Consider the following 27,114-nt stretch of genomic DNA (forward strand, 5'->3'; position numbering starts at 1 on the left):
TCGAGCGGTAGATTCAGCCTCAAAAGTCAGTTTAATATAAAAAGTAGTGTATTTTATCGTTGTTCTTGATAAATCATGCGAGCTATTCCATATTGTACAGTAGAAAATTACTATTAAGTGAAAAAATAAAAAATCAATACTTTAAAATTGAATTTATGCGCTATGTTTTGTTTCTCGTCTGCTGTATCTGCTTTATACACGGATATGGCAATATCATTTTATTCAAACTTTTAATTGCAGTATATCTAAACCTGTCTTCAGACTTTCTTAAATTTGGATTTGTTATTCTAAGTGGTGTCGACAATAAAGTTTTTTGAGATATTTGTAAAAATATTTTTTAAGTTATTGGTAAAAATATAAATGTCGTGTCTCACAACAGCCTGTGTATAAGATCCTGTTTGCTATTTTTTTTTTTTTAAACTGTGACGCTACAGTTCCTAAATTTTCAACATATTTTTAACATAATGAAAACAAATACATTACAATTGTTTGAAGAGTGTTGTAAGAAGTTTGTTTTTCGCTCAAACCCCCTGAAGTTTCCAGTGTCGTGATTTCGGATTTTCTCTAGAAGCCACTAAACAAATTTTACAGAAAATCAATATTTAGCACGTTCAATTTGTTTAGTACTTTGTTAATCACTTTTCACCCATGTTGGCATTAATATGTGTTAATGAAAGGCTATTGTTAGAGTACGTATGTAAGAGTCTAAGTACCTATCTAGAATTATGCTGCACCGAATTGTAGACAATTATTTAGAGAAAATCGATTTTTATCAGTGTGATTTGTTAATAAGCTTCTTAATAACTTTGGATCTGTGTTGGCAGTAGTGTGTGCTAAGTATAAGCCATTATTAGAGTGTGCACGTAAGATTTTAAGCGCCCTGGGGTCACGTTGGCCGAGTTATAGACGATTTTAGAGAAAATTGGTATTGCGCCTGTTTAATTTCTTTATATTCTTCTTAATAACTCCTCATTTGCGTTCACATTACTGTTATCACTATTAACTATTGTAAAAGTATGTTTGTTAAATTTGGCGTTCCAAGGATCGTGCTATCGCGAGTTGTAAGCGGTTTGCCCGAAAAATCAATATTTTTACCTGCACAATTTGTTTATAACTTTCTTATTAATAAGATTGGTATTCAATTTCGTTTTCGTATACAAAGTGACAATTTACAAATTTTCACCCATTTTTTTCTCGTCCTAGTCTGTGTAACGGTTCGAGAGTTGCATCTAGTAGGTAAAATTTGACAAGGTTTTTATTGATACTGTTAAATTTATTGTAGGATAAACCGTATTCAAGATAAATTTTTGTTTTTACCGAAATCAAATTTTTTGGTTAGATTTGACGTAACGTAGCTGTTTTGCGTTGCTTTTTATGGCCACTGACACTATATCAAATGGATTTCATCAATAGATTTAGTCTCAAATATCGATTGAAAATTGAGTTTATTTGTATTTCCACCCTGTGTAGTGATCATCGTTCTTGGATCACTAACAAGATAACTAATGACAACTTTACTCGATTACACACATGTTATCAATATGGTATAGCATTGCCGACTTTATCTTCTCCTACTCTATATTTTTTATCAAGTCACTTAACCTAAACATTATTTTTTATTTCCGGTGCATCGGCTGTGCCCACGAGTTCGTTGAGAGATTTTCCGAGCTGGTGATTTATAACGTAGCCAGCTCCCTTTATGAAATCTCAACTGAACCCCTCCACCGTCTTCAGGTACTCATCATTTATAAGCTCGATTCGGCAAACCATTATCTAAGTTTACCTTGCGGTAAACATTGATAAAATATTTATGGTGAGCAACACCGCCTAAAGTCTTGTAGTAAAAATCAAAATTATAACAATTCATAGGCACCCAAGTAGAGTTCTTTACATACTCATTTGGCAAGCTAACATCATAGTTTATCGTGCGGTAATTTTTGATAAATTATTTTTTTTATCATGAACAACACCCATAAAAGTATTTGGCAAAATTTTGTAATTTCATCATAGTTTACCACGCGGTAAACTATGATAAAATATTTTTTTTATCATAAACAACACCCATCAATGTATTTGGCGAAAGTATGTCAAGGACAAAAAATTATAAAAACGCAAGGGAATTTCCTCACAAGCTCGAATCGGCAGCCTATTATCTAAGTTTACCACGCGGTAAACTTTGATAAAGCAATTTTTGTAAGCAACACCGCTGTATGTCTTAGGGAAAAGTAATAGGAACAAGAAATAATGCAGACGCAAGTAGATTTATTTACAAGCTCGATTCATGTGTTTGAAGTTTCAAACGTTGGAGCCCAACGAAAATCCGAAAAAAAAAATTTTTGTTTTTGTCGTAAATAACCCAATAAACCAACGGCAAGAGGTGTATAATACCGTAAGAAAAAAAAAAATCAACATCTAACCATTTTTAACATAATTATTAACAATCAGAGTAACATACGTATAAAACGAACATTAAGCACTACACCTCTCAGTAATACATGGTGAAAAAAATTCAAAATAAATATTTCTACATACCTCTAGTTGTAAATAATAAATAAGGTACTTTATAGGCATCAGAAACATAACCTCGAAGGGTAATAAACTCCTGAAATTGAAAAAAAGTCGGATATCAGACGTTTTTACGCTACCTACGTCCATTAGGGGCTGCGATAATTGTAAAACGTATAAATATCATTACAAGGTACTACAACTAGTTGCCCTGATTTTTTTCAGAATTAGGAAACCTAACCTCACCGTGCAAAATGTCAAGAAATTCAAGAAAATAGCCTTTTTTCTGCCATTTTCGGTCATAGTCAGCCATTAGGGGCCCGTAAAGGGTCTTAATAATTTTCATTACTGTCCTTGTATCACATTTGGTACTGATAGTCATTTTAAGCGCTCGGAAACATAACCTCGTTTAGTTATGTGATCTCAATGTTAGAAAAAATTCGAAAAAAAGACGTTTTTACGCTACCTACGTCCATTAGGGGCTGCGATAATTGTAAAACGTATAAATATCATTACAAGGTACTACAACTAGTTGCCCTGATTTTTTTCAGAATTAGGAAACCTAACCTTACCGTGCAAAATGTCAAAAAATTGAAGAAAATAGCCTTTTTTCTGCCATTTTCGGTCATAGTCAGCCATTAGGGGCCCGTAAAGGGTCTTAATGATTTTTATTACAGTCCTTGTATCACATTTGGTACTTATAGTCATTTTAAGCGCTCGGAAACATAACCTCGTTTAGTTATGTGATCTCAATGTTATAAAAAATTCGAAAAAAAGACGTTTTTACGCTACCTACGTCCATTAGGGGCTGCGATAATTGTAAAACGTATAAATATCATTACAAGGTACTAAAACTAATTGCCCTGATTTTTTTCAGAATTAGGAAACCTAACCTCACCGTGCAAAATGTCAAGAAATTGAAGAAAATAGCCTTTTTACTGCCATTTTCGGTCATAGTCAGCCATTAGGGGCCCGTAAAGGGTCTTAATAATTTTCATTACTGTCCTTGTATCACATTTGGTACTGATAGTCATTTTAAGCGCTCGGAAACATAACCTCGTTTAGTTATGTGATCTCAATGTTAGAAAAAATTCGAAAAAAAGACGTTTTTACGCTACCTACGTCCATTAGGGGCTGCGATAATTGTAAAACGTATAAATATCATTACAAGGTACTACAACTAGTTGCCCTGATTTTTTTCAGAATTAGGAAACCTAACCTCACCGTGCAAAATGTCAAGAAATTCAAGAAAATAGCCTTTTTTCTGCCATTTTCGGTCATAGTCAGCCATTAGGGGCCCGTAAAGGGTCTTAATAATTTTCATTACTGTCCTTGTATCACATTTGGTACTGATAGTCATTTTAAGCGCTCGGAAACATAACCTCGTTTAGTTATGTGATCTCAATGTTAGAAAAAATTCGAAAAAAAGACGTTTTTTCTAACATTGAGATCACATAACTAAACAAAAATAAGTTTCCGAGCGCTAAAAATGACTATAAGTACCAAATGTGATACAAGGACAGTAATAAAAATCATTAAGACCCTTTACGGGCCCCTAATGGCTGACTATGACCGAAAGTGGCAGAAAAAAGGCTATTTTCTTGAATTTCTTGACATTTTGCACGGTGAGGTTAGGTTTCCTGATTCTGAAAAAAATCAGGGCAACTAGTTGTAGTACCTTGTAATGATATTTATACGTTTTACAATTATCGCAGCCCCTAATGGACGTAGGTAGCGTAAAAACGTCTTTTTTTCGAATTTTTTCTAACATTGAGATCACATAACTAAACGAGGTTATGTTTCCGAGCGCTTAAAATGACTATAAGTACCAAATGTGATACAAGGACAGTAATAAAAATTATTAAGACCCTTTACGGGCCCCTAATGGCTGACTATGACCGAAAATGGCAGAAAAAAGGCTATTTTCTTCAATTCCTTGACATTTTGCACGGTAAGGTTAGGTTTCCTAATTCTGAAAAAAATCAGGGCAACTAGTTGTAGTACCTTGTAATGATATTTATACGTTTTACAATTATCGCAGCCCCTAATGGACGTAGGTAGCGTAAAAACGTCTGATATCCGACTTTTTTTCAATTTCAGGAGTTTATTACCCTTCATGGTTATGTTTCTGATGCCTATAAAGTACCTTATTTATTATTTACAACTAGAGGTATGTAGAAATATTTATTTTGAATTTTTTTCACCATGTATTACTGAGAGGTGTAGTGCTTAATGTTCGTTTTATACGTATGTTGCTCTGATTGTTAATAATTATGTTAAAAATGGTTAGATGTTGATTTTTTTTTTTCTTACGGTATTATACACCTCTTGCCGTTGGTTTATTGGGTTATTTACGACAAAAACAAAAATTTTTTTTTTGGATTTTCGTTGGGCTCCAACGTTTGAAACTTCAAACACATCTCGATTCGGCAGATCATTATCTAAGTTTACCACACGGTAAACTACGATAAAATATTTTTTTTTTTTTATTATAAACAACACCCATCAATGTATTTGGCAAAAGAATGTCTAGTACAAAAATTATAAAAACGCAAGGGAATTTTCTTAAAGGCTTTAATCGGCAGCCTATTATCTAAGTGTACCACGCGGTAAACTTTGATAAAACAATTTTTGTGAGCAACACTGCAGCATGTCCTTGGGAAAAAAATGACTTGGATAAGAAATCATAAGCATGCAAGTAAATTTATTCACAAGCTCGATTCGGCAGACCATTATCTAAGCTTACCACGCGGTAAACTATGATAAAAAATTTATGGTGAGTAACTCATCTAAAAGTCTTGCGCAAATGAATGACCAACATAAGAGATAATAAACATGCGAGAATATTTCTTTACAAGCTCGAATCGGCAGACCATTATCTAAGTTTACTACGCGGTAAACTTTGATGAAGCAATTTTTGTAAGCAACACCGCTGTATGTCTTGGGGAAAAATGATAGGAACAAGAAATAATGCAGACGCAAGTAGATTCATTTACAAGCTCGATTCGGCAGATCATTATCTAAGTTTACCACACGGTAAACTACGATAAAATATTTTTTTTTGTATTATAAACAACACCCATCAATGTATTTGGCAAAAGAATGTCTAGTACAAAAAATTATAAAAACGCATGGGAATTTCCTTACAATTTCGAATCGGCAGCCTATTATCTAAGTTTACCACGCGGTAAACTTTGATAAAACAATTTTTGTAAGCAACACCGCTGTATGTCTTGGGAAAAAGTGACAAGGATAATAAATCATGTACACGCCAATAGATTTATTCACAAGCATGATTTGGCAGACCATTATCAACGTTTACCATGCGGTTATCATTGATAAAATATCTATGTGAGCATTACTGCTAAAAGTGTTGCGCAAAATTTACGAATATAACGAGTCTTCAACACGCAAGTAGATATCTTCACAAACTTGATTCAGCAAGCTAACATCGAAGTTTACCATGCGGTAACTTTTGATAAAATATTCCTTGTGAGCATTATCGCTAGAATTGTTAGAGTAACAAGTACATGAAATATTTAACGTCCAAGAAGATTTTATTACAAACTGGTTTTACAGCTTACATCGAAGTTTACCACGCGGTAATTTTTTAATAAAGTTTTTATCGTGAGCAACTCTGTAGTCTAGTTCAAGTATATGATACACATAATATATCGTAAACACGCAAGTGGATTTCTACATAAGCTTAATTTGGCAATGTTGCAATTTTTATATTTTGATTTTACATTTTTTGATTCACAGCTTTTGTTAAATGGTTCATAAGGTTTTATGTCCTTTTTAGATTTAATTTTAAATACACTACTATCGTCTGTTAATGGGAACAAGCGAGCTTTTAAAACTTTTCCTGTCACACAAGTTATGATAGCCGGCCAAAAAGCAAACTTTCCATTTGTTGCAAGAACGTATGAACCTGGCTGAAATTGGTTACGCCAATATTTCTGAGTCTTTAAAGCAGTCGATGCATATGGCTTTTTTAAATGATTCTGCAAGTTAGCAGTTGCAGTAGCAACTGTATTATTATTAGCTTCTTTGTTTACATGTGTTGTAGTAACTTGTAAAGACGGCGAGGTCCTTACGTTTGCACGCATTTCTGGAGTTAGCGATCGGCGAGATGAGCTAAAAGACGCATGAGATTGGCAAGATGCGTTGAGAGGGCTCTGCGATCGGTGAGAGACGTTGGAAAGGGTTGGCGAGTGTCGAGAGGAGTCAGAAGGCGTTGGCGATCTATGAGAGATGTCGGAAGGCGTTCGCGATCGGCGAGATGAGCTGGAAGATGCTCGAGATCGTCGAGAGGCGTCAGAAGGTGGTCGCGATCGTTGAGAGATGTCAGAAGGCGTTCGCAATCGGCGAGATGAGCTGAAAAACGCTCGGGATTGTCGAGAGGCGTCAGATGGCATTTGCGATCGTTGAGAGATGTCGGAAGGCGTTCGCGATCGTCGAGATGAACTGGAAGATGCTCGAGATCGTCGAGAGGTGTCAGAAGGCGTTCGTGATCTGCGAAAGGCATGGGAAGACGTTGGCGATCTCATAGTAGAGTTAGAAGTCGTAGGCAAGCTGCGAGGGGATTTAATAGGCGAATGGAATTTGATTTCTGAAGCTTGATTACTGCACAACTGAGAGGTACACGACTTGCATAATTCGCCGCAATTACGACAAGTTGGTCGTGATGAGGCAGTACGCTTTGCTGAAATATCTTCCAGTTTCCCAAAACCTTCTTCTTCGGATAACTCATCTTTATTTAAACTTTCATCAGTATCTGATATTGATGTTTCTGTACCGTCAACTTTGGTTTTCTGGGGACCTTCCGTCATACGTGGAGCAACCACAATTTCCACGAGTGCTTCATTATCCACGTCATATCCACTAAGAAAAAAAAAATTTATAGTAAATAACAGTACACACAAATGCGCATGCGGATAGTACATCTGTTTAATTAAATAAGGGTTAGCGTGCATTTAGTTTACTAACCAACAAAAAAGCTTGCAATTATATTAATATAACACGTATTTGTGATTAATGTATAACATACGTGATTGACAGCAATGTGCATGCTTAACGGTGCAAAATAAGGCACATTACATTTACATGTGATAAATAGTTATTACATTTTTTTCTAAGGCAAAAAGCATATACTTACACAATATTTTTCAGTCGTCGAGCTGCATTAGATATCCATTCTTTAGATGCATTGTTGTAGTATTTTTTTACGTGTTGTTTGACAATGTGGGCATCTTTTTTGGCTATTGTCAACAATCGTCTCATGATCTTCACTTTCTCGTTGTTGCTGGAGCTTAGGTTGCGCATGCATTTGATTTCGTCTGTGGGTATCTTGTGTTCTGTACTCTCATACAGAATGTTGAAAATATTGGCAGCAGCGTATTGGTTGGCGTTTATACACGACGAAAAAAGTAACACGTTTGGCAAAACACTACTAAAAATATTGAAAACATATATTGCTTTTTGAAATAACTATCATTTGTAAGGCCTGCTTTATTAAAAATGATTAGCCCGTATTATTTCACCATCTTAATTAATTTTAATTTTTTAGAGCCGATTCAAAAAACTTTATCCTACCTTAAATAAAATAATTTAACGTGACTGAAGCCTTTTATTGATCATCAGATTTATTAAAACACATTAGGTAATTTTTACTGTGGAAAAATTGAAAACTATTAATCCGAAAAATTTTCAAACAACCCCCTAAAATGAAATATCTATGTAAGTAAGAAAAAGTCGATTGCAAACAATTGTTATGCATAGGTTTTTAATAATAACTGCAAACAAGGATATGAAAACTAGGTTACAATAATCTTAAGGTATAATGCGATTTTACTTACGCATAACACCAAGACAAAGCGAGGATGTTGGGGTTCCAATAGTCCAACGCAATTTCAGTGATGTCATTAAAATGTTGAGCAACAACTGTTTTGAATGACTGTATAGCCAACGTTCCTGCACGTTTTACTTTGGCGATTGATTTGTCATACGCTAGGCGGACGAGCTGCCTTCCTCTTTCAGAATCACTTGTCCAATCATCAAGGGTACGACACCGCTTGATCAAATGCCTTCGCAATTTTACAAGCTTTCCAGCGTGCTGGCCTGAGCACAATCCGTCCCAAGTAACTTGTGAATTGACCATGATGAAAAGTACAACCAATCTCGTCAACAATTATTTGGAAACTGATTTACAGTTATTGTTTGTTGTTGTATGTAGTTTGTTGTTCTATGTTGCTATGGAAACGAATTTTCTACTATGTCATATTCCCAGCAAAATAATCAGGCGTCGATGAAAATTAGTAAAACGACTCTTACAAAATCAAAAGTGTAATTTATTAATAACGTAATAATCAACAATTACAATAACACATTTTCGTTTGGGAAGAAAAAGGAACTTGTTAAAAAAAGGTTACAGGAAAGGTACCAATTTTAAAAAGTAGTAAGAAAGTTAACAATTTGTCTGAGTTCTAACAGATATTTTCATAGATACGAAAGCATTAAATCTTAATATTTTAATCAATAATATTTCTGTTGTATGGAATCAATTTATGTAAAACCAAAAAAATTTTATTCTATTATAACCATGAAAATGCATGTTATACAGAGCTCGGTCAAATGGATACTTTTTTTATCGCTTAACCGAATTTATATCTTTCATAGTATTTCACTACATAAGTAACTTTCTTAGTCATCTTTTAAATTGTTAGTTTTTCTCACAATAAACTAAACATACACTTTACACACTAATGTCGAAATCTCCGGGAAATCGGCACTTAGACTAAACCTAGATTCCCGTGCTATTAACATCGCCCAGGACCAAAATTAAATGCTCTGAGAGGGCTCATTCTCTTCGTCTAGGTCCCCACTATACGCTTTGACTCTCGGGACCCCACTTTTTTTAGCCCTGAAAAAAGTTACAGCAAGAATACCGAAGGTGAAAAATATGTAAAATTTTTTGAAAATTAGAGTCTCACTCTTTCAGCTATAACTTAGCTCTAGATTTACTTACAATATCAGCTCAAAAAGCAATCGATAGCGCTTAAAATAAGCTTTAATTTAAGCTCCAGATGAGTCTAAAATGTTAATCAGGACGAATGTTACGAGCGATTGAAGTTTAGGTTCCAAAATGATGAAAAATCTTGGTGCGTTTTTAGGTCAATGAAATCAGCGCAATCTGGATTCGCGATTAAATCGCTCGATGGCATTCGACCAGATAACCATTTTTTACTCTATAAGAGCTCAAATTTAATTTAATTTCAAGCACTTTCTATTACTTTTTGAACGAATGCTCTAACTTTATCGGGAGATGAGCTATAGCAAAAATAGTCCCCTAAAATAGATCAAAAAGTTGACTGTTACTGATTAATCGACCCGTATCTTTTAACCATATGAATATTTTTTGTTTTATCAGGGCTTAAATTAAAGCTACTTTTAAGCACTTTCGATTGCTTCTTGAGCAAATGCTTGAACTAAATGATGAGCTGAACAACAGCACAAATTGTTCCGTAAAATAGTACAAAAAACCGCATGTTCTCTGTTAATTTACTCGTAGCATTCGACCAGTTTGACTTTTTCAACTCTATCAGGGCTCAAATTTAAGCTTATTCCAAGCGCTATCGATTGCTTTTTGAGCTGATATTGTAAGTAAATCCAGAGCTAAGTCATAGCCGAAAGAAAGAGGCTCTAATTTTCAAAAAATTTTACATATTTTTCGCCTTCGGTATTCTTGCTGTAACTTTTTTCAGGGCTAAAAAAAGTGGGGTCCCGAGAGTCAAAACGTATAGTGGGGACCTAGACAAAGAGAATGAGCCCTCACAGAGCATTTAATTTTGGTCCTGGGCGATGTTAATAGCACGGGAATCTAGGTTTAGTTTAAGTGCCGATTTCCCGGAGATTTCGACATACATTGACTATGTGTTAGTCAAGTGCAGCCCGTACTTTGGGTCCATATTCCATGGTAAGTTTTATGGAAACAAAATAGCTAATGTAGCCGCCACTGGCAAATCAAATCCCTCTTTTCTATAATATAACGAATTGAAATAATTAGTGTTATGGTGCCAGACCACTGCTATAACATCGACTTGCAACCTGCCAATAAAAAACACTAAACGAATATTCGTAAGACAACAAATTTCTATAAAAATGGTTCAACGTGTCTTCCATTTTTCTCTATAAGACATTCCAACCTTCTTGTTATGTGCTGTCGCGCATTTCGAATTTCTCGACGAGTAATTGCTTGACATTCACGAATTATTCTTTCCACCATATTCTTCCTTGTAGTAGGTGGTTCTTTATAACATCTGAAAATGATAATAAAATTGTCACAATTTATATACTTTTTGTAAATACATTATTATAAGCCTTTTCGTTAGTCTTATCAATTCTGTGGCTTCCCAGACTAACCGATTGGGTGTACTTTTTTTATTTTCGAGATAAATGGCTTGAAAGATTGAAGAGCTACTTTAGATAGCATAAGGACTACGTTTTTCTTGCTGTACCTAACGTTAAGTACTAGGATAAAGCTATATAATTATGCACTGGTGATAAAACGCAATCTATTTTCTTGCTATGTGCTGACCTTGGACTTATTCGGTATGTCCAGGAACATGGCACATATTTGATTACTAATAAGTAGTCCGAAAATTCCCTTTAAGACCACTTACGAGAATTTTAATGGTCTTATTTATAATCAGCGCATTCAAAAATATGGTGATTTAAGCTTTAAGTTTATTTGAGCATCTTTATCGTGATAAGAAGTACACTGTCGGCATGCATCATCGTGTTAAGAAGCATATATCTGCACAAACGAGTTGAGTAGAAACAGTTAACGTAAATGGAAACAGACGAGTCACGTAAGTACATAGAGTTTTAGTAGTACAAGTCAACGCAAGTAGAAACAGACAGTTCGAAGTAGAATAAATCAACGTGAGTAGAAACACGTTCGATGAAGAAGATCAAAGCACCCAAGTAGAAACAAACGAATGTGGTGAGACGAGCCATCGACGAACAGGCGTGTCAATATTAAATAAAAAAGCTGGAAAGGTAATTAAAGTATATAAATCGGACAGAAACATGTATGAAAAAAAATTCCCGTACTTGGAGTGGAATAAAAAAATTAACATTATCAACTACATACATTTCCGAGCTCCCGTTTAATTCATCAAAGGCACTTTGGAAAGATCTCACAAGTAATGAAGCATCTTTCAAAGCGACGACGACGACGACGGGCGTACGGGCGACGAGAGATAAAGAATAAAGCATTTGAAAATTCAACATTGATATGATTTATCGTCCAGTTCTGTATATGTATACATGGAGTGTGTATACAAAGCAGACACTCCCTCTCTCTCGACTCGAAAAGTAAAAACTTTTTCATGTTGCACCATTTTTGGCTCAAAGTGTGATTTTTCACCGATGCATTGGCGCTTTCCACCCTGTGAGCTAAGTCGACAACAATTTGTCACACCCAAATAGCGGCGGGGGGGGGGCGAATGTTCGACGCGAGAAACAGGTTTTTTGGGAGAAAGTTCAGTAGACGGAGAGTTTGTGCTCGAGAAAAGCAAAATATGAAAAATGTATAAAAAAAAAAGAAAGATCAACGATCGAATCCATTAGCAGAGTTGATGCTACAGGGTGGGTACAAGGGAAGAGGATATCACTGTACAGGTACAAGTGGGATTTCACCTGAAATATGGCACGTACGGTGGTGTTTGTGTGTGTACAGCGACGACGGTAACTTGTAACAATGGTTGATAGTTGGACTCGGAAAAAAATTTAAATAAAAAATGAAAAAAAGAGAGGGTATATATGTATACACACACACACATACACACGAAGGATGAAGGGAGAGATAAAGCGATCTATTTGTCAATAAAACATCCGATGCTGAGAGAAAGAGAGAGAGAGAGAAAACGAAGGTCTGCTGGAGACGTGCATCCTACACCTCCTGTTTCCTCGCCCTGCCCCCATCAAGCTGCTAAACTCGACTCGACGTGTGTACACGTATATATGTATTCCAAAAGTTGTTTAACATTAAAGTACACCCAAAAAGGATATAAATTCCGGTCTTAGGTCAATTTTTAAAAAAATGCGACCTAATCGGTTAGTACGGGAAGCCACAGATTTATACCTGTCTTTTAAAACGCCCCACAACCAAAAATCAAGAGGAGTTAGGTCTGGAGACCTTGGGGGCCATAATTGGGTACCATTTGTTCCGATCCATCGTCTCGGAAACATATGATTTAATAGTGCAGTCGATGCTGCAGCATTGTGTGCTGGTGCACCATCCTGCTGCCACCATATTCTGCGCATCGGGATGGGGTTGTCTTCTATTAGTTCTGGAAGTGTATTTTGTAAAAAATCACTGTACAGTGCACCATTCAAGTTTCCATTAAATATACATGGCCCCAAAATTTGATCTCCAAGAATACCAGCCCACACTACTACTTTCCATCTTCTTTGATTTTCTACTTCGACGACTCTGTGTGGATTTTGACCTTTTATTGACCAGCTTCTCATATTTTGAGCGTTCAAAATTCCCGCTTGTGTGAACGTAGATTCATTTGTGTAACAGACGTATCGAGAAAACTGAGGGTTTCGTCTTAATTGGTGTAGCATCCATCGACCATACAAAAGTCGTCTTTGTGGATCACCTGCATGAAGTTTCTGAACTTTTGAAAACTTGTACGGATACCTCCTTTCACGTAGCAACTGTCGTACAGTTTCACGATTCTCACCTGCAAGTAATAATGATTTCTTTGATAAAATACATTTTTTTTACAATTTTCTATGCAATCTAAATATTTGATTTGAGCTAAGCGCTCACAGCAACTAATTTCGTGTGTTCACAGTATGGACTGTACTACACTGCAATAGTAGCACAAAGTAGTGTTTATAATCAGCATAAGTGACATATATAAGCACTGGCTGATTTTTTTTCCAACGTGTGCGCATACACACACACACATACACAGATGAAAAAAAAAAGAACAGACATTGAATTAATGAGGCTGGGAACAGACAGTACGGGAACTAACATTTCTCGCTTTCAAGTGCTCTCACAACTTGTAGACAAAACATAAACTTTTACTCTCATAAAAAATCTACTACCGTCAAATAGCATATGAAAGTGACCTATTTGTGTCTGTACAAGTACATCGAGTGCTCGTACCACAAGGGCTCGGAATCGACTGAAATTTTCGTACGCGTAAATAAGGTAGAATCAGGCACCTAACTATTGATGAGATGAAAACTTTCAACCCCAATATGATGTGAATTTGTTTATTTAATGTCTGTAATAGTTTTTAAAAAATTTTTGGAATACAACATTCTTCATCTGAATATACAGAATGAAAAAATTTTATTTACCCAGTTGTCTCGCAACCGCACGGGCACTTTGAACTTCTTGGCGTCCATAGCGTTCTTCAATAATATTTCTTAAACGATCTCTAACAGGTCTTCGTCTTTGTGCTGGTGGCAGTCTCACTCCTCTGTTAGCCTCGTATCTTCTCAAAATGCTAAGAATTTTATTAAAAATACGATAATTAAGCATACCTAATTAATTAATACCTTAAGGGGGCTTGGGCGTTTGGTGTCGTATCTATTGAGGGGCCCCTGTGGGGTACTTGTCATACAAATGATTCTTTGTAATATTTTTTTTATAATCATTTTGATTATACACATGTGTGAACAAAATAGCAATAAGACGCGGAAAAGTCATTGAGAAAATCGATATTAAAAAATTTATTAGTTTTCCCGAGGTACCTTGTGTAAAGATGACGGCCCTGTCACGATAAAGCTGACAACACTGTACTCTCTTGCTCTCATCTGCTATTATATACCTATACTTGTGTAAGACTTCTATTTTCATGCTTGTATGTTTATGAATGTACAGCGCATGCGCACTTAAAGTACCTGAACAAAACAATTCTGATGTTCGATGTTTTCCTCGCTATTTTCTCAAAATTTAACGTGTTGATCCTATTCTTTTTTTTAAATAATAGATTCTTTATACTTTTAAGTTCATGTACCAATTTAATGTGTGGGCCCACAGCTTTTTATTGCGGTACGGTAGTCTATTGAATTTCGGGTTCCGTAAGGTTGCGTGTTAAAATGACGAATTTTCACAAGCGGTTTTCTCGAAAATAAATGTGTTGACCTACCTATTTTGTTTTCCTAAAAAAATCTAGCAAACTTTATCTATATAATCTCTGAATTTCAGACCTAGCCAGCATTTAATTCAAAATCGCCCAAGCCTCCTTAATTCTACCTTTCTGAATAAAGTATATTACCTAACACGTGTAGATTAAAAAAATAAAAGTGTGTTAAATAAATTTAAATAACTGTAAAAAGTAATAAATATTACTTCCTAAATGTAGGATGAGTAGGTCAGTAATCTCTTGGAAGTAATTCACGATACATGCGCATCGCTGCCATATAATTATTCTGTCCATTCACACGTGTTTCATAAATACAACGTATGATTGCTGCTTCTCTTTCTTGGCGTGTCATTTGCTGGTAGTTGTCGTTATTTTCCGGAACTCTTTGATCAACCTCATCTTCAGGAACTATTTGATCAAGATGATCACCGTCGACTACTCCCTGTAGTCTATCCGGATTAACGTTATCCATTTTTTACGTTATAATTATTGTTATGAATCTAGTGAAACTTTTCTTAAAAAGTAAAGTTTCACGAAAAAAAGGTTGTAATGGTGATACATCTATAACTATTATTTTTATGCAATGAAAATATCATTGGCAGCTAAATTCACTATGGTGTAACAAAAAACAAAACAAAAATTTGAATGTGTATTAATATTCTTCGTCAAAAAGAGTTAAATAAATGAATCCATGAATCTTTGATTTAAAAAGGAACAATTGCAAATTTCACAATAGGACGCGTTCCTGAGAAATGAATAATTAATATTTTCAGCTTAATTCTCCTAATTATTAGTCTTGATAATCATAATAATCATAATTATATCAAGGTGATAAAGTAAAGATAAATGTTTAAGTTCTACAGAGTGGAGATTTTCTCAGAACATGGGTTTTTCTTGCGTAACTCTCGAGCTTATATAAATCAAACCCTTTGAAACCCCGAGCCTTTAATATTCAAACCTGGCGTGTGCGAGGAAGAACACCACCATCGTGTCTTAAGTTACTAAAAAAAGATGAAAAACAATTAATTTTTTTAAATAAAAAAAAAAAACTAAAGATCAACAGAGCGTATAACACACTCAGCTATGGCACGCAAGACATGAACTTTAACTTTGTTTTTTTATTTTATTTTTCTTGCTTTCTTCCTGCAAAAAAAAATAAAACTAAAAATTCAGTAAGGTGCGTCTTTATGATTTCGTTTTCTTCGCGAATTTCCTCCTAAGACTTATAGGGCTGTTGATCACCAGAATTGTTTTATCAAAGTTCACCGCGTGGTAAACTTGGATAATGGTCTGCCGAATCGAGCTTGTGAGGAAATATACTCGCGTGTTTATTAAGTCTTATGTTGGTCATTTTTTTGCGCAAGACTTTTAGAAGAGTTACTCGCCAGAAAAATTTTATCAGAGTTTACCGCGTAGTAAACTTAGATAATGGTCTGCCGAATCGAGCTTCTAAATAAATCTACTTGCATATACATGATTTATTATCCTTGTCACTTTTTTTCCAAGACATACAGCGGTGTTGCTTACAAAAATTGCTTTATCAAATTTTACCACGTGGTAAACTTAGATAATGTTCAGCCAATTCGAGCTAGTGAAAAAAAATTCTCGCGTGTTTATTAACTCTTATGTTGGTCATTTTTTTGCGCAAGACTTTTAGATGAGTTACTCACCATAAATATTTTATCATTGTTTACCGTGTGGTAAACTTAGATGATGGTACACCGAATCGAGCTTGTGAATAAATCTGTTGGCTTGTATATGATTTCTTATTCTTTGTCATTTTTTTGTCCAAGACTTACAGTGGTATTGCTTACAAAAAATATTTAATCAATGTTTACCGTGCGGTAAACTTGGATAATTGTCTGCCGATTCGAGCTTGTGAGGAAATTCCATTGCGTTTTTATAATTTTTTGTCCTTGACATTCTTTCGCCAAATACATTGATGGGTGTAGTTTATGATAAAAAAAAATATTTTATCATAGTTTCCCGCGTGGTAAACTATGATGAAATTATAAAATTTTGCCAAATACTTTAATGGGTGTTGTTTATGATAAAGAAAATAATTTATCAAAAATTACCGCATGATAAACTATGATGTTAGCTTGCCAAATGAGTATGTAAAGAACTCTACTTGGGTGCCTATGAATTGTTATACTTTTGATTTTTACTACAAGACTTTAGGCGGTGTTGCTCACCATAAATATTTAATCAATGTTTACTGCAAGGTAAACTTAGATAATAGTTTGCCGAATCGAGCTTGTAAATCATGAGTAACTGAAGACGGTGGAGGGGTTCAGTTGAGATTTCACAAAGGAAGCTGGCTACGTTATAAATCACCACGCGATAAACTATGATAAAATATTTTTTTTTATCATAAACAACACCCATCAATGTATTTGGCGAAAGTTTATCAAGGACAAAAAATTATAAAAACGTAAGGGAATTTCCTCACAAGCTCGAATCGGCAGCCTATTATCTAAGTTTACCACGCGGTAAACTTTGATAAAACAATTTTTGTGAGCAACACTGCTGTATGTCTTGAGAAAAAGTGACAAGGATAATAAATCATAAGCATGCAAGTAAATTTATTCACAAGCTCGATTCGGCAGACCATTATCTAAGCTTACCACGCGGTAAACTATGATAAAAAATTTATGGTGAGCATTACTGCTTAAAGTGTTGCGCAAAATTGACGAGTATAACGAGTCTTTAACACGCAAGTAGAGATTTTACAAAGGGAGCTGGCTACGTTATAAATCACCAGCTCGGAAAATCTCTCAACGAACTCGTGGGCACACTCGATGCACCGGAAATAAAAAATAATGTTCAGGTTAAGTGACTTGATAGAAAATATAGAGTAGCAGAAGATAAAGTCGGCAACGCTATACCATATTGATAACACGTGTGTAATCGAGTGAAGTTGTCATTAGTTATCTTGTTAGTGATCTAAGAACGATGATCACTACACAGGGTGGAAATACAAATAAACTCAATTTTCAATCGATATTTGAGACTTAATCTATTGATGAAATCCATTTGATATAGTGTCAGTGGCTATAAAAAGCAACGCAAAACAGCTACGTTACGTCAAATCTAACCACAAAATTTGATTTCGGTAAAAACAAAAATTTATCTTGAATACGGTTTATCCTACAATAAATTTAACAGCACCAACAAAAACCTTGTCAAATTTTACCTACTAGATGCAACTCTCGAACCGTTACACAGCTTAGGACGAGAAAAAAATGGGTGAAAATTTGTAAATTGTCACTTTGTATAATACATAATTAACATTATAGTTTTTTGTTGGGACCTGCTCTGAAAATCTTTTTTCTGTAAAGTCACAGCCTCATCACCACCTATTCGCCCCTGGCCAGCCACTAACTCTAGCAACCAGTTTTGTTTTCTTCAGTATTTCTCAAGTAGAAGTTTCACAAAATCACATGATAAAAATTTGTGGTATATTGTGAAATAAGACAACAAAGTTATGACACACAAAAATAAAAAGTGTAGGTCTGATAAAAAAAATATTTACTTCACAGTTAGTTTTTACCTTAGCATTTGCTGTATGCAAGTCATTGGAGGGGGTTAAAAAAACTACGGCAGTGCTCATAGTAAGAGAAAACGACTAACTTACAGAATTTTCGAGGATTCAATGAACTATTGGTCATACGTTTGTGAGTTTTTTAACCACTTTGAGTCATCAGACGTAGTAATAACGAAATAACGATAACTATCATGATCGTAAGCTTTACAATTTTTTTCATTGAAAAGAAATTAAAACTGATAGTTCTATATTTGAATAAGAGTTAATAAAACAAAGCCAGTGAAGACTAAGTTTACGGTTACTAACGTCATACTCACGTCACTTTACGGGCCAGCTCAGTTCGTTCTGCTTCGATACTACAAAATAAAGGTTATGTTACCAGATTTGATGTCGTCTTTACTTCGTTAATATGGACGTTAGTATTTTTCTTTGCTTTTGCACTTGATACTATTTTTTACTGGAATTATTTGGGTAATTGAGATTCTTATAGTTTTATGCCTATCATTATAATTAGCCAGTAGTCTTGAGTTATTAGTGGCTAACAATGCATTGAGCCCCAAATCATCCTGCAATTCCGCTTTATTTTGACATAAAATTCGAGGTAGGCCCCGTGAATAAGATTTTAGTTTCAGTTATTGCCGCATAATGCTTTTTTTACTTGATAGAATGTCGCTCAATTTTTGCGCTTTTCATTTGAACCTGTGAAATAGTTAAGGTTTTAGTTTCAACTTTAGCCACACTGGAAAAAAGTTGGTCGCCCTGCGCCACCGAATACAGTCACGCCGTGCACTCACTTTCTTGGTCACGCCGCATGCCTGTTTTGGGCGCGCGGCGCACCCAAAGTACCTGGCGCGCGGGACAACTAAAATTTAGATGTGTTTGCAGATCTTGATGGTCAGGGTTAAAATCCCACTCTGAAGAAAAATTTTCATTAAAATATGTTTTTTTCAGAATGGGATTTGAGCTTCAAAAAACCTACATATTTATACCCTACCGTGTTTCACCTATTGATATCTAAGTAACGTATGGCTAAATACACTATGTGGTGTCAAAATAGTCATGTTAAGCCCCTTGGGGGCGACGGTGCATTTTATTTATATATATATATGTACATATGGGGAATTCCACGTCAAGTGAAACGGTCAAAAAATAGTTTAGGCTAAAATCTATAGGATTCGATAGTCCTTTGTGAGAAATCATTACTCTAATTTTTTCAGAACTTTTTACCTACACCCAAAGCCGTCAGTGACGGTCACAAATTTGAAATTTTTTCTTATACCCAATTCTTTCCAATTATTTTGCTAAGAAAAAAAAAATAAAAATAAAAATATGGGCCACATTTTGTAGATTTTTTGACGTAGAATCGTTTAAAAATATTTAAAAAAAGATTTGAGGTTATGTAAACCTTTTTTTTTAAGTTTTTAAGCTTAAATAATTTTTTTCGCAAAGTAAGACACAATTTTTTTTTAATTTTTTTTTTTTTTTCAACTTTATAACAAATTCTACTTCCGTGATTTTTTGCGTAGTGGGCTTGAAACGGGAATAGGCGCTAGATGGCACTGAACATTATGGTCACCAAATTCGACGCTTTTTCGCTTGGGTTTCAAAGTTTTGCAATCAGATAAAAAACTTATTAGTATTCATGGAGGCTGCTGATGATTAGTGTGTAGTTAAACTTCCGGAATTCAAAATGGCTGATCCAATATGGCGGACAATTTTTGAAAATATTCAAAAGTAAATCAAAAAAAGTCGTATCGTATTTCTCGTTTAATTCTAAGTAAAAATTGTATTGTGTACTTTTTCGATGAAATGTATGTATTCAGAGCAAAAAATTCATGAAAGTTTAATTACACGAATTCACGTCACATTTCATATTTTGTCTATTCATCAAACCGTAAGAATAATTACGATACGTTTCCATTTATGTAATTAACTTTGTAGATCGCCGATATCGACATTAGTGTGAAGTTATCTGAAATCAACATGGCGGATTCAATATGGCCACCGGTTGATTGTTGTTATGGATTAGAAATATGAATTCGTTTCATGCTTTGCGTTAGACTTTTGTAAAAGTGTGTTTTGCGGTTTGCTGACAAGGAGCACAGTTAACAAATATATACATTTTTAATGAGTTGATTTATTTTAGCTTGCAGATAGACATTGAAACCGATTACTTTTCAAGAATATAAATTTTCTATTCAAAAAATGTACTAATATCTTTCAAAGAATTTTATAATCTTCATAACGTGTAGATTCAGAGTATTTTTTTGCTCTCACAAATCCGTTTTCCAAGCTGATGAGACAGTGCTTATTTTGCAATGACTTTATTCTGTTACTGGAGTAGAACCGGCTGTTCAATTTTCTTTTGTTTGATTCATATCCTTTAATGTCAGAGTATGCAGAATTTATGCCCGGCAGTCTATCAGTAGTGTTTAGCCATTTGAACAACTCCAAAGCTGTTAATATCAATGTTTTTGATTGTAAACTGGCTCGAACAGCACTTCGTTTGACTGTAGCTCCCAGACCGTCACAGGGTCCCTTTCCATGCGCTGTCGGAAAAAAATGCCATTCGGTATGTATATTGTAATGTCGATATCGGCGATCTACAAAGTTGATTGTATTAATGAAAATGTATTGTAATTATACTTACGGATTGATGAATGGACGAAATATGAAATCTGACGTGGATTCATATGATTAAACTTTCATGAATTTTTTGCTCTGAATACATGCATTTCATCGAAAAAGTACACAATACAATTTTTACTTAGAATTAAACGAGAAATACGATACGATTTTTTTTGAATTATTTTTGAATGTTTCAAAAATCGTCCACCATATTGGATCAGCCATTTTGAATTCTGAAAGTTTAACTACACACTCATCATCGGCAGCCTCCATGAATACTAATGTTTTGGATCTGATTGCAAAACTTTGAAACCCAAGCGAAAAAGCGTCGATTTTGGTGACCATAATGTTCAGCGCCACCTAGCACCTGTTTCCGTTTCAAGCCCACTACGCAAAAAACCCTGGAAGTAGAATTTGTTATAAAGTTAAAAAAAAAAAAATTAAAAAAAAATCGTGTCATACTTGGCGAAAAAAATTATTAAAGCTTAAACACTTAAAAAAGAAGGGTTACACAACCTCAAATCTTTTTTAAAATATTTTTAAACGATGCTACGTCAAAAAATCTACAAAATGTGGCCCTTATTTTTTTTTTTTTATTTTTTTTTCTTAGCAAAATAATTGGAAAAGAATTGGGTCTTAGAAAATATTTCAAATTTGTGATCGTCACTGACGGCTTTGGGTGTCGGTAAAAAATTCTGAAAAAATTAGGAGTAATGATTTCTCACAATGGACTATCGATTCCCATAGATTTCGGCCTAAACTATTTTTGACCGTTTCACTTGACGTGGAATGCTTCATATATATACTGTAAAATAACTTCAATTATATAAATTTAACTCAGACATTTGAAAGTATGGACAGGGCTCGACAATTAGGTCATATACTCCTTAACATGTCTCATTCAAAAATTATCAACTATTATTTTAACTATAAAATATAGCTGTATTTACAGCTATAATCAGCTACAACAATAGCTATAATTGACTACAAAGTAGCTATAATCATGTACAAATAACAACTTTAAAAAGTAGCTGTTTACAGCTATCAATTTCTAGCGAATTTTAATTAACAGAATTTATTCAATAATCTTTTTTTTTTGTAAGGTATATCAGCCATATAAGATGATATTGTCCGTATAATAACACTAAAAGTGGGGGGTTCAAGTATTTTGAAACAATAAACGAAGAAACAAAAAAATGTCACTGATGAAATTTTTTTCCGTTTATTGTTCTAAATACAGCTATAATTTATAGTTAAAATAATAGCTTATAATTTTTGACTGAGGTGTAGTAGTTTGGTATTGTACAAGGCATAACAGAATTAAATAATATATTGATTACTTGATAAAAATTAAAAAGTGTTCTTATAGCACTGGTAAAAGATTAAGCATAAATAGATAGTGCTTACTTGAGAATATTTTTTGACAAGAGCCCTCAGTTCCTCACAATGGAAGAGTAACTCAGGCAGCTGCCTATCTACAAGGTCTTCACCACCACGCCCCTTAGCTTTGCCCTGCACAGGGGGATTGTCAGCATGCCTAAGCAACCAGAAAATTTCGTCACGAGCATGGCTAAGGCCCATAAGGACAAGAAGAACTTTGGGCCCAAGTAGACCTGGCTGATCAGTGAGTATAAGGCCCAACTCTTTAAGAGCTGTTCTTAGAAATTTCCGGCGTTCACGGTGCTTGTAGCTAGCCTTATGTAAAGCTTGGGTGTAACACTCTTTCAGCTCAGAAACACGTTTGCCACAACCCTTGATACCCTCAAAAAAAGTTTGCAAGTAGTGGTGAATGTAAATGCACTCATCACGGAAGAGAGCGAGCACCCAGCGAGATTCAAGCGCACTTGTCCAGAGTTTACTTGGTTGATCTTGGGTAAGCAATCCATGACACAGCGAAAATCCAAATATTATCCACTGCTCAAGGCGCTCTATACTGAGGCACTCACAAGACATAGTGTCAGTTACAGCAGCCTTCAGCAATTGACTTGGGCTGCCAACTAGGCTTAATCGTTGGTCTGTCCTCCAGGTATCAGCTGAAGCATTGCGCCCTGGGTAGATAGCCCAGAGCGAGAGCAGGCCTGCCCTTAGAAGTCTACCATGAGGTACAAACTCCTCAGCAAGTCGACGTAGTGGCACATCGTATTCGACTATCAGTTGGCCAAGTCGGGGAAAGCTCGGATCTGACTGGCCGTGAACAAGCTCATGGGCAGCGTTAAAGAGCCCTAGCACAGCCTTGCGGTCTTCAACTCGAGACAACAGCACCATCAAGCTAACGTAATTCGACACCAGATCAAGATAATGTTTGGTCAGTTCAAAATTAACTGCAATATCGAGATGGACGCCCACCGCATCCATGCTCGTCAGCAGCTCACACACGTTATCGCGGAAATCAAGCAGGTCAACAAATGTATAATAATAAAGCGATAGCGATTTTATAATCTCGTTGCGCAAATTACTAATACTTGTAAGTCCCTTGACGTCTATATTTGGGAACTTGCGTACAATCGTCTTGATAGAGGACTCAAGACTCTTGTCACTAAGAAAACCCGGCTTTGACTTGGCATCTCCACAAGCCTTCTTGATATTATAAATACGCGTGAGCATTCCATGACCTCGATCGTTCAATATCATCAGTTTCTCTGCTAGCTTCTGCTGGCTCGGCTGCTGCTGAGACTGTTGATTTGTTGGACGTCCAGTCATTTCAACATACATTTTTTACTCGCATCAAGCCAGACGAAAATACATGTAACCACCACCAAATGATGTCCACGTAAATTTGCAAAACGCTTATTTTATACCACTGTTTGATGACCACGATATTTTAATAGGAGTATTATCAGATTCTAAAATAAGTTCTACTTAGTTTATTAAAATGAATGAATATGTATATATATGATCCTCGACTAGTCGTAGACATATGAGAAATAGACTGCTCGTTCTTATGAACGGCGCTAAAGCACAAGTAGAAAGAGAAACAACATCGAACGTGGATATTTCTCTCTCTCACTCGTTGCTAACAGTGGGGGTAAATAAACTAAGTCTAGCTAATGCGGCGGATGTGTAGTTTACGACTCCCTCCGAGAAGTTGGCTCCGAGTGAACCACTATAACTATAGTACCAACCTTAAATTTGAAAAAATATTTACAATCATGCTATGTATGGATGGCGGGTAATTCAAAATTTGAAATTTTGTTCAATGTTTCCGATACATATGCGGTCAGTAATTATACTGTGGGTACTGTATAGGGATGGTTATTATTTTCAGCGCGAGGGAGCAAGCGAAGCGAGCGAGCGAGCCATTACTGTGGATAATTTTATTTATTATTTACTTTTGAATTTTACACTTATGCGGTCAGTAATTATACTGTGGGTACTGTATAGGGATGGTTATTATTTTCAGCGCGAGGGAGCGAGCGAAGCGAGCGAGCGAGCCATTACTGTGGAAAATTTCAAGTTCTTTTTTTTTTTTAATTTTGACTATCCCGCAAAATACTGTCGCGATCATGTGTTCTATTTGCTATTCACCGCTGTTGAGCTTTCAAGTTTCAACTTGTCATTCGTTGTTTGTTCGCTGTGCTAACGTATGCGTCGAGACTACTTCGTGTGCCAAAATTCGTGTTTTTTTTAATAAAATGGTGAGATTACGTGATTTGTTTGCACTTGAGGGTTATTGTTAATCAAATAATTAAAACGTAATACTACAGGTTCTACAAATTCAAATATCCCGCCACTTACTTCTTGAATTTAGCGCGCTACGCTTAGTTGGCAGCACTGTTACAATCGCGGCTAACTTCTCAGAGGGAGTCGTAAACTACACTTTTACCGCTAATGCAGCCTCCCCGCCGTTAGCAACATGCAAGAGAGACAGATACCCGCGTTCGATGTTGTGTCTCTTTATACTTGTGCTTAAGCGCTGTACACAAAAACGAGCAGTCTATTTCTTATAAGTCTATGCCGCTAATAGTAATTAAGTGGTCTAAAGGCCTACGCAGTGAAAATCTCAAGCATATGCGCAGACACACTGTGCACGGGTGTGTAATCCGCAATCGCCGCCAGCAGTAACATATGTAAGACGTGACAACGTTGCGTGGTTAGGGGCACTACTGTCGATTTACTGCTGATGTGATCCGCAATCCCGCCAGCAGTAAACAGCGTTGGGTTAGGCGGATTCAATATCGGAACTTTTTCCCTAGATCGTATAGATAGCTGTGGCAGCTCCGACTTCACAGCCAAGCAAGCGCAGCGTTGGGTTAGGCGGTTTCAATATCGAAACTTTTTCCCTAGATCGTATATATAGCTATACGATCTAGGAAGAATGTTCCGTCAAGCAGACAGCGCAGCAGTGAAGGGGCATTGCCAAAGACACGCGGAAATTCAAAATTGTAATATTAATAACACAAGTGCCTATCACCCAATGACCCAGGGCGCTAACTGGCCACACTGTTAAATAAATAATTATTAATAACACAAGTGCCTATTACCTCATAACCTGGGGCGCTTACTGGCTACTATTGAATAATAAATTATCAAGGTATTACAAGAGCGCCATTTAAAAAGATCTTTGTCGTACTAGATAGGCAATTAAAATTGTGATTTGTTTACATATGTTATCGATCAACTTTTTATTATTTAATAGTGTTGCAAATAAGTGTCCTGGATCATCAGGAAAAAGGTGCTTGACATATTTATTATGAATTATTTATTTACTAGATTTGCAATTAGCGCCCCAGGTTATACAATGATAAGTGCTTATGTTATTAATAATTATTTAGTTAAAAGAGTGGCCAGTTAGTGCCCCGGGTCATTGGGTGAAAGGCACTAGTGTTATTAAAAATAATTTATTTAACAGAGTGGCCAGTAAGTGCCATAAGTCACTGAGTGGAAGGCGCTTGTGGTATTAAAAATGATTTATTTAACAGAGTGGCCAGTTAGCGCCCTGGGTAATTGGGTGATAGGCACTTGTGTTATAATATTACCGCGTGTTTTAGGCAATGCCCCTTCACTGCTGTGCTGTCTGCTCGACAGAACATTCCCCCTAGATCGTATAGCTATATATACGATCTAGGGAAAAAGTTCCAATATTGAATCCGCCTAACCCAACGCTGAGCAAGCGCAAGCAATCTCTCGTTGCACGCGACATCGGCGACATCTTCAGTACTCATTAGATGGCGCCACCGAACGGCTAATCGAGGCTCGGGATATGCCCATAGATGTATTATAGATGGAGTAGGCAAGCCTGGAAGTGCAAGCGTTGACACATTAAAAAGAGATGCAACATTGAGCCACCTTTCTATCTCTCTCTGTGGTCGCTACTGATTGCCTATGCCCACATATACGTAAAACATCTGTAGCCAATCAGCAGCGAGCACAGAGAGAGGAAGATAGAAAAGTGGCTCAATGTTGCATCTCTTTTTATGGTGTTAACGCTGCCACTTACAGAAGAATCGGTGGCTTGCCTACTCTATCTATAATATCTCTATGGATATGCCGCTAGTTAAGCTGGCAACTCCTCTACCAGCAAGGGCAGCAAGTCAGTCCGGTTTTGGCTTGATCTAGCAACACACTCATTTCTGTACTTAATAAATAAATAAACCCTTACGTTTAACAGAGCGAAGTGTGTTCAAGCTTCTTGCACCCCGTGCTACCCTCCTATCCTTGGGTAAGCACGAGCATACCCAGCGGTTCTCAAATAGCTATACGATCTAGGGAGAATGTTCCGTCAAGCAGACAGCACAGCAGTAAAGGGGCATTGCCAAAGACACGCGGAAATTAAAAATTGTAATATTAATAATACAAGTGCCTATCACCCAATAACCCGGGGTGCTTACTGGCAACTCTGTGAAATAATAAAGTATTAATTATTAACACAAGCGCCTATCACCTAGTGACCCGGGGTGCTTACTGGCCTCTCTAATAAATAATAAAGTAATAATTATCAACACAAGCGCCTATAACCCGATATCCCAGGGCACTTACTGGTCGCTTTATTGAATAATAAAGTATTAATTATTAATACAAGTGCCTATCACCCGATGACCTAGGGTGCTTTCTGGTCGCTTTATTAAACGATATATATTATTAAATAATAGCACAACGGTCATCAGGTGATAGGTGCTTGTGCTGTTAATTAATATTTAATTATTTAATAGAGAGACCCGTTAGCGCCCCGGGTCATTGGGTGATAGTGTGGGGACACGACCCTGCTGCGCAACCGTCGGTAAAAGAGTAGGCCCTTTAGCCTTCCTCCGCTTCTCTTTC

General features: G+C 35.9%; 1 protein-coding gene across 1 annotated transcript in view; it reads right to left on the reverse strand.

Moving 5' to 3' along the window:
• Window positions 1–23,781, reverse strand: part of Hem (Nck associated protein 1 Hem) — a 62,793-nt gene extending 39,012 nt beyond the window's left edge. The window contains exon 1 of the mRNA XM_014349254.2: window positions 22,264–23,781. Within this exon, the coding sequence (XP_014204740.2) occupies window positions 22,264–23,568 (1,305 nt within the window). The 5' untranslated portion in view covers window positions 23,569–23,781. The remainder of the gene's footprint in view (window positions 1–22,263) is intronic.
• Window positions 23,782–27,114: the final 3,333 nt, after the last annotated feature.

The sequence above is a fragment of the Copidosoma floridanum genome, unplaced genomic scaffold (assembly GCF_036245765.1).
Source record: "Copidosoma floridanum isolate Cflo_tuat_1 unplaced genomic scaffold, Cflo_Japanese_pri ptg000004l, whole genome shotgun sequence".
Classification (NCBI taxonomy): domain Eukaryota; kingdom Metazoa; phylum Arthropoda; class Insecta; order Hymenoptera; family Encyrtidae; genus Copidosoma; species Copidosoma floridanum.